At 34.2% G+C, this 10,917-nt stretch overlaps 1 protein-coding gene across 1 annotated transcript in view; it reads right to left on the minus strand.

Annotated features, from left to right (window-relative positions):
* MYOF (myoferlin) overlaps positions 1-10,917 on the minus strand; it is a 71,415-nt gene that overhangs the window by 9,113 nt on the left and 51,385 nt on the right. The window contains exons 32-41 of the mRNA XM_009702230.1: positions 10,496-10,573; positions 8,526-8,707; positions 8,274-8,432; positions 8,022-8,120; positions 7,569-7,730; positions 6,864-7,029; positions 6,159-6,235; positions 2,387-2,398; positions 1,000-1,098; positions 220-345 (exon numbers count right to left, since the gene is read on the minus strand). Of these exons, the coding sequence (XP_009700532.1) occupies positions 220-345; positions 1,000-1,098; positions 2,387-2,398; positions 6,159-6,235; positions 6,864-7,029; positions 7,569-7,730; positions 8,022-8,120; positions 8,274-8,432; positions 8,526-8,707; positions 10,496-10,573 (1,160 nt within the window). The remainder of the gene's footprint in view (positions 1-219; positions 346-999; positions 1,099-2,386; positions 2,399-6,158; positions 6,236-6,863; positions 7,030-7,568; positions 7,731-8,021; positions 8,121-8,273; positions 8,433-8,525; positions 8,708-10,495; positions 10,574-10,917) is intronic.

A 10,917-nucleotide genomic window follows, 5' to 3' on the forward strand; every position in this document is an offset into this window, starting at 1 on the left:
TTTTAAATTAACATGTGTCACATTTAGTGTGAGCAATGTGTAGCTGTACCTTCCTTGAGAGAGAAGGGCCTGTACCTGTACCTGCATCTGTTGTCCCTATTAACACATACATCCATATTTAAGCTGAAATGCTTGCAGGTAGACTTACTTAAATGATAACCACTTACATACAAAAGACTGCATTTAGCATTTGGTTGTTGCCCATTATTTGAAATTTACCTTGAATTCCCCAACCACTGATGGATCATCACTGTCCTCAGATTTGCCTCTGTATAGTTTAAATGTATCACAGAAGTCTGTTAAGCTATTAAATTCAGGTACTTTTTCCAATTCACAGTCATACACCTTAAGAAAAGAAAAGAAAAAGGAAAATTAAAAAAGCACAGTTTAGAAATTATCATATGTATCAGCTCCACCATGGTAGCATTGCAAAGTGTATCATGTGTTTGATGGGATATCTTAAGGAACCAAAGCATTTGGAACTATTTTTATTTTTACATCGAAGTGGAAGCAAATGCAACATTTGTAGAACATGCTATCGAGCTTCATTTAGGCCTTGTTAAAAACAGAGCAAATAGCATTTCGCAAGCTTATCTTTACTTTCTTTGTTAGGTGTATTAGATGAGAAATGAGAGTGGTCTGGCTTCAACTTGTAACCAACAGCCAGTAAGAGTACTGATTCTTTGTGTTCACACTTTCTCAATGTGTATGTTTATTTAGGATCTGCCTGGCACCCAAGAAGTCGAGAGTAAAATTCCATTTGACAGAAAGTTAGCTTAAACTGTTACTACATCTCTTAATAAGTGTAATTAAGTAGAAAATAAGCAAAGATACCTTCTTAAAACCTTTATTTCACCACATGAATTAGTAATAGACCTTTACAGGAAATCACATCCAGTTAAATTTTGAAGAGTATTTAAAAAACCAAAGGACACAGCTCTGATCAGGTTTTGGGCCTATAAACATTGAGACGTTAATTTATTTTATCCTGAGAAATACCTTTAAAGTGTCATATCCTTTTTTAATATACTGTCCGCATTTTTCATGTTCTCCTACTGAAGCGTAAAATTTGCTCCACCAATCAACAATTTCTTCCTCCTTAAAGAAAAGAAAATAAAAAAGTCTTTTATTGGGAGATAAAGCCTCTTTTATATCATGCTTTACAGTGGAAACAATAAACAATTAAGCATACTAAATGACAGTATACTCTAGAACCTATAATCAGTTAAGTAAAGGTTCATCTGAAGGAGAATTAGAATGCAAGTATTAAGGCTAAAAAGATGGAATTTCTCTTATCCAGGTTTAGGTATCAGCTGCATTGATAGTCAACAGCCAGCCATCTCCAAGCAAGCAATTAATTACTGATATCTAGGTACCTGTCTTAAATGACTCATTTCTGGAGGTGTGTATGTTTCTCTCCTCCATCTTTTGGCAATGCAGCACAGCCTAGCCACCTAAGTTCTAGATTACTTAAGTCAGAGAAGTGAAGGTACTCTTAGCCAGTATAGCCATTGTTTCAGCTATTAGGGAAAAATGAAATCATAGCTGATATTCATGACAGGAATTGCATGACTGTAAAAGTATAGTGAACATGTTAAAAACTTTTTCCTGAGGAATAAATGTGCTAGTTTGCTTTCATCATTCCCATTTATTTCAAAACTGTTGCCGTATAACACTGGGTCAGACCTGTAACTGCTCTAACCATACATCATTCCATTAAAACCAGAGGAGATTGTCTGTATCGTGAGAGTCTTGCAGTTGGAGATCTACCTTAATGTTTACCAAATGCAGTTGAAAAGAAGGAGCAGTGAGTCTTGCCCTCTTAAAAATAATACTTCAATGAGCCTCATGAAACCCTAGATGCTAGCAATCTATAATTCCACTAAGTATTTCTGTGGGGTTTTTTTATATTTTTATTTATTTAAGTCTGATAATCACTTTGTTCAACAAAGTGCTATTTTCTGTATTTATCCATAGGGATTGCATAATATAATTATTTGCCACTGAAAACATACTTCAATTGGTAATGAATAGTATTCATTCACTGTGAATGAACAGAATGAATAGTATTCATGCTCTGTAAACCTGAAAAAATCTTTTAAGATTCTTTGGATTTAAAGAGAGTCTTAAAGTATTATACAAATCATTAAATGTGAGGTAGTGGTGGGGTTTTTTTAATATCTAGGGCTTATTATTTCAGGCTTGCATATTTTTCCTATTTTATAAGTTGATTGTAGGTTTTATGTCAGACATTTTCAGAGATTATTGTTCTCATCCACATGCTTAAAATGCTAATTTAGGAGGCAGTATTAATATACCGATTTTCAATTGGAGATCTCATTTACAAGAAAGCAATGTGTAGATTTTTAAAAGTAGTATACGTTACCTTTTCTGTAAGCTGCTCATGAGGATCAATTCATAAAAAAAGAGCAAAATAAAAACAATGGTAAGGACATGGTTTATAGAATTTTAGAGAGTTAAATAGGCTTTAAAAGTTCGGGGTTTTATATATAGTATGTATGTAAAGTAAGTTACTGACATCAATAATTTATAAGTACTTTTGAAGAATAGTCAGATATCATGTGGGTGGGTTTTTTTTGCTGTTGTCAGTATGCCCTAGATATTTAAACTGGAGCATATATAAAAAAAATTTAAAAAGCAAGTGTTCAGGACTATAAGACATTATCACCCTATGCTTTGTTCTTCACATAACAAAGCAAAACAGAGAGAAACTTGGTTTTCTTAGTGTATCATTGCAGTGTTACACTCTGGATTCTATTGATTTCCACAGTAGCATCATTCCCTGCTTTCATCTGTGGTTGCAGAGCACGCTGGATCTGATTTATTTTTTTTGTTTTTAAGAGCACTTACAAAGCTGAATTTATTCCAGAGATTCTTTTCCAAACAAATTTCACATATATAAAATTCAAGTGATTTTTTTTTTGCTCTTTTTGAATATTTACTTCTTTATAAAACAATTTGCTAATGTGTAACAGCCTTTTCCTTTTCCTTCTACTATCATTTTTCAGTTGTTTCCAGGCTGTGGATTTTCAGGAGTCTGAAAAAACCCATGAAGAATTATAGAGTACAGTAACAACCAGTATATGTGTCTATAGATTAATCTGTATAAGTGTAATAACAATCTGCACAATCCAAAAATGCTTCACCTGTTAAATCACAGATACTGTAATTATGACCCAATAGTCCATTAAGAGCAAGCATCATGCATCCTATTTGGAAGCCATGATTAGCAGGTGTGATTTGTGCTAGTGTTTATATATCATGCCTTGTGTTTTTATTAAAGGCATAATCCATAAATTTTTGTGCAAAGCAGAAGAAATATGCAAAACATTTTAGGAATATAAGCCAAATGCATCAGTAGGTCAGGACATCACTCTGGTATATCATACTCATTTACTCCCATTCTGTAAGTAATTATCTTGCTGGGACGTTCAGGTCTGCTATATTTTAGTAGTCTTGTCTAACTTCAAATCAGAAATACAGCATATTTTTTTCAGATTTGTATGGGACTGTCAGATTTTCTAAAAGCAATTGGAGTGATTTATTCTCAGAAACCATATAATTAGTGATTTGCAAAACTTACAGGCAGAATTCATGAGGTAATTTTTAATACTTTGCCATATTTAAATTTGACTTTGTTTAAACACTGGTTTGTAATGTTGACAACATGAAGGGTAGCTTGCATAATTATGCAATAATAATTTAAACTCCCAATTTAAAGCCTTTTCACACAATATATTGTGTAGAACTCTGAATCTTTCATCAAAGCATACTGTTGGAAGAGTTTAAATTAGGGTTTGTAGGTTGTATTTTTTTTTTTTTTGCCCTTGATATACCTTCAAATGTCTCTTCAAATAATGCACTTGGTAGCTTTGGGAAGAAGAGGTTAAGAAAAAAAACAGATCAGAACCTTAAGACCTTCTTTAAAAATTCCCAAAGCAAATAATGAGTCTTCAATATTTGGATATTATTGTTACTAAAACTGGTAAGCAGGATGTGCTCACAGAATGCCAGAACACAGAATAAAATGCCATATGATCAATTTGAGATTTTGGAGTGAAATATTCACATGGTAAAGATCATGTACTGGTTACTGTCTTTTTAGTGTACCCAGTGACTTCACTGTAGATTGTTACACATGAAGTTTTCAAGACACTAAGACTGAACTATTAGCTTTTTGAACATCTTGAAATTATGGGAAAAAAATTAAGAGATCCAGTGGATCCCCATAAAAGTTGGAGTTCAAATTTTATTTACTGTAGATGTGTTTCACTCTCCAGAAAGTAGACTTTTAAACAAAATTTAAATATTTATAGTGTGGTTAAATAATTCCTGTTGATTTTGGTGCTTTTAGTACATAGATTCCAAATAAGCTGACACATAAAAAAAGGTTTTAATAGTTCATACTTATTGTACACACATAGTAAGACTTTCAGAAGAAGGATACCTTAATATTTGTGACTAATCATACTAGACTTATGAGCATCATCTCCTCCAAAATCTCTCTATGGAATAATTGCCAAGAGCAGTAGAGCCTCATGACCACATCACATTAACATTCTTCCCCTATCCGACCCCGTTCTGGTCATCTCCATGCATTAACATGGTACATACATACATGCACTGTTGTTGGAGAAGCCATTTTGCTGAGTGCTGTTGACATACTGCTTAAACACTGGAAATTGGAATGTAATTGATGAAATTTTGGCATTTTGTGTCCTCAGGGTGTTGTCTGCATATCACTTACACTTTCCACAGTTGTACTTATTTCAATTCGAATTGTTTTGAATATTCTTTTCTCTCTCATGTGGATGTTATCAGTGTATCTAGTGTTATAATAAATTTGGCTCGGATGATGTCAAACTCTAAAAGAGACTGTGTTTCATCTTACGTAGCATGTAAAATTTTCCCCCTTATAGTTGAAATCAACTACACAAATGCAATCGGTTTTGTCACTGAGTTCAAAATGCTGAGTTTTCTTAATTTTTTTAATCTCTTTTCTTAAAATTTTAAAGGAAAAAAAAATTCTCTGTACCAGCTATAAAGCATTTATATTTGAACAGAAGGCCTAAAACAGATAAAAGCTAGATACTGTTCTAAATTAAATATTAAGGACAATTTACATGTATGATGAAAGTAAATACAAGAACATGATCTATGAGATACTTAAATTTGAGTCTGAAGAAAGGAAGGATGAACAATGCATTCAAGAAGATACTGAAATAGCAGTGACAGTTCAAAAGTTTAGATTCAGTAGGATTTACTTTAGGACCTCTGTAACAAAAAATTCTGCATTTTTGAAAAGTCAAAGTTGTGGTTTAAGAGCCTACAAAATTACTATATTAAAGCATGTAACTTTAGTGCTTCCTTTAAAATAACAGGCCATCAGAAATTTATGAAAACACCTTCTAGGTAAGGGGAACATTTTACAGTCCTAAAATAACTGAAAAGTTTTCGTTGAAAATGTACTGTCTGGAATTTGTCTTCATTCATGTTTCAGCTCAAGAGTAAGATTCTGCAAGCTGAATTATTTTTTACCTGGAAAGTAAAATTGTATTGTGATGGTCCTGAAAGAACCAGAGCAGTAGAGAGATTCACAAGGCACAAGAGAAAAGGAAAAAAAAGAAGTGTTAGTGCAGAAAAAAATCGTTTCATTGGTATCAGTTTTGGATGACTTCATGGTGAGAGAGGCAAAGCCATGACTGTGATAAAATGAACGGCTGGAGGTCTGTGTTACCACGTCTTTGAGTCTGTACCCACCAAAGCATATGCCTACTTCTAGCTCCTTTATTTAGAACTGCTCAGTCTGTACAAGATCAGGCTGCTCTAACCATCACCAGTGAACAACTGGATAATGTTCTATCGTATGCTTTCAGTAGCTATTGAACAAGTGAATTCATTCTTAAGCTACTGGGTGAACTTCACCATGCACACAAAGCTATAGTTTGGTGTTTACTATATGAAAACAGAGGTTAAAACTATCAACATATTTCATTTGCTTTCCTGTCACAAAGTAACTTTGTTCCGTTTGGCTTTCCAGAAGGTTGCACATGTTTCTGACAATTTTGCTGTCTAGATAATTTCTCAGAAATCACAGATCTGAAGAAGAAAGTCAAGTATCAAATTTCAAAGATTACCTGAGCTGCTAGCAGTGGCTGTGTGTCTTCCATTTCAATTACTGTATCCTGGTAAGGTGCAGCAGAGAGTAGACTAACTGTAAGCCAAAGATTTTATTAAGGCAATATGGTGTAGGAAAAATACCTTACTAAACATTTTAATCAGATTTGAAATATAAATAGTTACAGAAGATATAAAATAATTCATTGGTTGTATGTTTGATCTCTAAAGAAAGCAATTAGTTGTCATTTTTTCCTAAAAATACACAATATATTTTTGTGCAGGATACACAAACATTTCTCAAATATGTAGAATTAAAAAAAGAGTAAAACTTGGAAAAACAGAGGAAAATGTCAGCATTGTATTCAGAGTATTCTTGCCAGAATACTGGATCATTACTTTGGTACTTGGTGCAGGGGTAATCTGCAGGTAGTTAAATTCCAAGTTGATACTAAAGAGGAACTCCAAGGAACCAGCACACTAAGTCTGAGAGTGGACTTGCCTTTGCCGTCTGTCCTCTTACGCTCTACAGACTGTTGCAGTAATTAATACTCTGCATTAAATCTCTTTTTTCTTTCAGATCACATCATCTCCAAATAAGTACACAACACGAGATGGCTATTCATCAGTACAGTAAGCAGAGAGAGGTTATGTGAACCTATCTGAAGACAGGTTAATTTAGCATCTCATAAGAAAGTAGAACTTTTCATTTTCCAGCTGTCTACCTTTCAGTTGTGGTGCAATGTCTTCTTCAGTAGTGTAGGGGTCACAGCGAAAGCTTTCCAGTAAATCAATAGTACACTGTCCCACGATGGGCTTCCGTCCAAATGGTCTGTGGTCTATTACTTTAATAACAAGAGATGGACTGTATAACTCTTCTTTTGGCAAAAGCTAAAAATGAAAGGTTAGAGTTTGTTTATAATGCAAACAGAAGGAAAATGAAGAGCAAAGATTTCCCCCCTAAATTAGAGCTGTTACTTCGTTTATTTAATATTAAACTACTATGAATGAATGAAAATTGAGTGAATGAAATATGAGTGAATGAAAATTTTTAACCTTATATTATGATTGAATAAAGGTCAGTAATTTTAATTGCCTCAAATCTTCAATTTTCTTGACTCTTGCACAGCTCCCATCCTAGCACTAGGAAAGCAGCTACACATCTACAGGTAAATTGATGCCTTTTCAAGTAAACATATACATACTGCACTGGATTATGCATATAGAACTGTATAATTTATCAATGACTGTACAGACATGTTTACATGATCTTTGCTAGAATTTTCAGGCTCAGTAAATTGCTTAGGTTAAGTCAAAAAAGGATGTGCAAGTTTTTCTGTTCATTCTTGAATAACAAATCCTTGACCTTTAAAAGTATGGGATAACTGATTCTGCTATAGATAGCTGGTATATAGTTTTTTGCAACGTACAACTTTCATGAAGAGAACAGAAGACGGAAAATTTGGTGTCTTTTTGAGGTTTTTGATCACCACAGATTCCACCATTTCACCTCCACATTCCACAATGAGACTTGGAGACATAACAGGTGCCAGTTGGTAGTTTTTCATGTTCCGCAACCCCCAAGCCAGAATCTGTAAAATAAGATCCAACCTAAGCAAGAGTGGGAGACGTATCAATATGCTTAATATGATATTCAAGAAGCAGGAAAGAAGAAATGAAGTCTTTTCAGTAATAAAATGTGACTGGCAAAATATTTCAAGGTTGTTGTTCTGGGAAAGTTAATGGAAAAAATGAAACTCAAAAACAAAGAAAAACCCCCCGATATTTCTCACTATGAAAATTTTTTTCTCTTGAAGCAAATACACTGTCTAGAGGATGAGATAACTGTACTTGTATTCAGTTAGTTTAAGAATAAACCATACCTCAACAGCAGTGAGCTGAACTACTGGTCTGATTCCTTGAGGTACCATGTAAAGCTTTGGTGCTCTTTGTGATGGAAGAATTGGAAGGTTGGCACCACCCTATGAGACACAAATGTGAGTATTAGTTTCTCTTATCTTCCTTAAATGAAATACCTTGCAAGTATTAAGACAATTCTTCACGTTATGACTCACTGTGAAAGTGATTATTATATTATATATACACACACAAAAATATATGTAAGAAATATATACCTTGTCCCTCAAAATAAGTTCTGCAGCAAAAAGAATGTCTCCACTAGCTTTGCCATTATTTGTTACAGGATACCAGAGCAGTTTTGGTGTGATGTCCTCTTCTGGGATTAATTTGACCATGGGGGAACAAATACTTCTTCCAAGGAATTCGTCTTTACCCTGCAACCGAAAATAGCAATCATAGCCATTAATGTTATTCTCAATTAATGTAAATAAATAAAAAAGCAATCAGGGTAAAAAGCATTTACCTACCACTTGGTCACTGTCAAAAAGTTCAATAACAACACTGGGTGGGTTTTGGGCTACTGTCTGTGGGTCCCCATAGATGTCAATTTCATTAAATATGAGAGTTTGGTCCCATGTAGGATTTAGCGTTGAATGAATGATCTCAGTTGTTTTACTTTGATGGAGGAAAGAAACATGAGCATACGGATCTGAAATATTATACAAAGATTAAGTGCATAGAGTTACAGACAAAACCCCATCAAGCCATAAGGCACACAAGCACAATTTTTATCAGATATAGTATGTTATTTTTCTTATGTCATTACCAGTTCTATAAGCCATTCTATGTAAAACAAAAGCCCACACATACACATAATTTACATTTAATAGAGCAAAATCCATTGCTTTCCTTATATAAGTCTTGATTAACAGAGTAATAAAATGATAAAAAAAATAATCTTGCAAATCAGAAAGAGAACCTGAAAATGAAACACTGGCTATACTAATCTCCTCTTAAATATTGTCCGTAGAAGCTTTTTTTTGTTGTCTCCATTGATATACGACTGTACAGCCTCATAAGTAATACAAAGAAATAATTCTAGTTCTGACTAGTTGCCAAACAACAAATTCTCCCAGGCTATATTGCTCAGACCGAGCTTTGGTTTCAAACATACTTATTTGTAGTAATCTCTTCTTGTGAAACAGCTGAATGATTAAAGTGGTCTAGGCCCAGTGTTTGGCAGGTCTTTAAATCATCAAGAGCCCTGTAGAAGGTACCTGATGATGGTCATTAACATTTCCTGTACAAATTGCAATTACTAAGGACTAGAGGCTATTCTAAAGGTTATCTTTAGGTCAGTTTCAACAGCTTCTGGCTGGGTACCTGATCAGAGTTTTACAAAATTTGGCTAACTCTTCAAACTAGTATTAGAGGAAAATAAAATGTAGATGTGCTAGTTTATGTGTGACTGCATCTGAGGTACCTATCTTGAATTCTACATATGCAAATTAGATGCATTTATTATCGTTTCTTTGTATTGGTTTTAAATAAGTGCTGCATACTGAAGACCAAATACACACAGGCAGCTGTACAAAAAAGTCCTCATTTCAGAAAACAGCACTAAAGTATCTATAGCTCTGTATTTTCTGTAACAAATTAACAAATGCATTACACTTAACTATTAATTGGAACAGGGAGAAAAAGAAGGATGCAAATGGAGGTTGATGGGGAAAGAAAATTCTAAACTGTCCATTTCATCTTCATCATTGGCTGAACTTATTTAAAGGAAGTGTAAAGTCATATTCTTTCAGAATCTAATTTCAATTTGCTCTCCGACTTCCCAGTGGAATTTTAATTCTAATTAACAAAAATTAAATACTTGATAACCTGAGTATTGAATTAGCCTGACTACAAAGTGCCAAATGGATACAACACTGTTGGAATATCTAAGAGCTGGAAATAAAAAGGCAACAAGTACACTTGTATAAACAAACAAAAGCCATGCTTATTAATAAGGCACAGTGTAGTTTTCTACAAGTTCATCTCGGTAATGAATTAAAATAAAATACTGAACATTGAGAGGCAGTTGGTGATGTAACAGCCATCCAGCTTTCTTCTTCCTTGCTTTTGTGCAAGCTTCCTGCAGGACAGCTTAGGAACTGTATGTAGGCTTTGGTTAGAAGGAGGAGCTAAGGCATAGGGAAGAGATTGGTCATGGGCAATTCAGACTTTATTTGAATTCCCATTCCCTCACTGAGAGTTCGTTGGCAGTAGCAGGTGCTGCACATTCAGAGCACTTCTTTTTTGGCAGCTTTTGGGGCAGTACTAACCAAATCTGGATCATATCTAATGAAGCTCACACTTCCTTTATGGTGTAGTTTCAGTAGCTGGGATCTGTGCACAGGCCTTAAGGATTTAAGATATTCTACAGCTAAATCAAGTTACTAGTTCATTGCAGAAGTGGGTTTTCTGCACCGTTAGCAGGATTTTTCCATACCTGAAAAGCTGTCTTTGTCTAAAGCCATGAGATTTCTTGCCTGGTAGATGTAACAGCGAAGGTGGTAAGTATATACTCCTGTATCAAATAAATAAAAGGAGTTCAACTGCATTATACAGGCTTCTTTTCTGAAATAAAGATATTTTGAGTTTATAAATATGCCTTACACATTTTAACTCAAGCACAAGCACCATGTAACATTTCTCCTTTTTTCTTTTCTAGTTGCAAATGTACTAATACCAACGAGCTAGCACCTGAGAACATTTGTTCCAACACAACTTAAAAGCAGAAATGAAAAAAACTGCTAATGTTATTTGAGCTTTTTTCACCATATGATCATCTGAAAATCCTTCTATTCAAAAAGTCCTGTTTGAAATAGTGTGATAATCGAGCTCCTCCAAAGAGAATCAAGAACTCGGCAT

The sequence above is a fragment of the Cariama cristata genome, unplaced genomic scaffold, assembly GCF_000690535.1.
Source record: "Cariama cristata isolate BGI_N322 unplaced genomic scaffold, ASM69053v1 scaffold27636, whole genome shotgun sequence".
In the NCBI taxonomy this organism is placed as follows: Eukaryota; Metazoa; Chordata; class Aves; order Cariamiformes; family Cariamidae; genus Cariama; species Cariama cristata.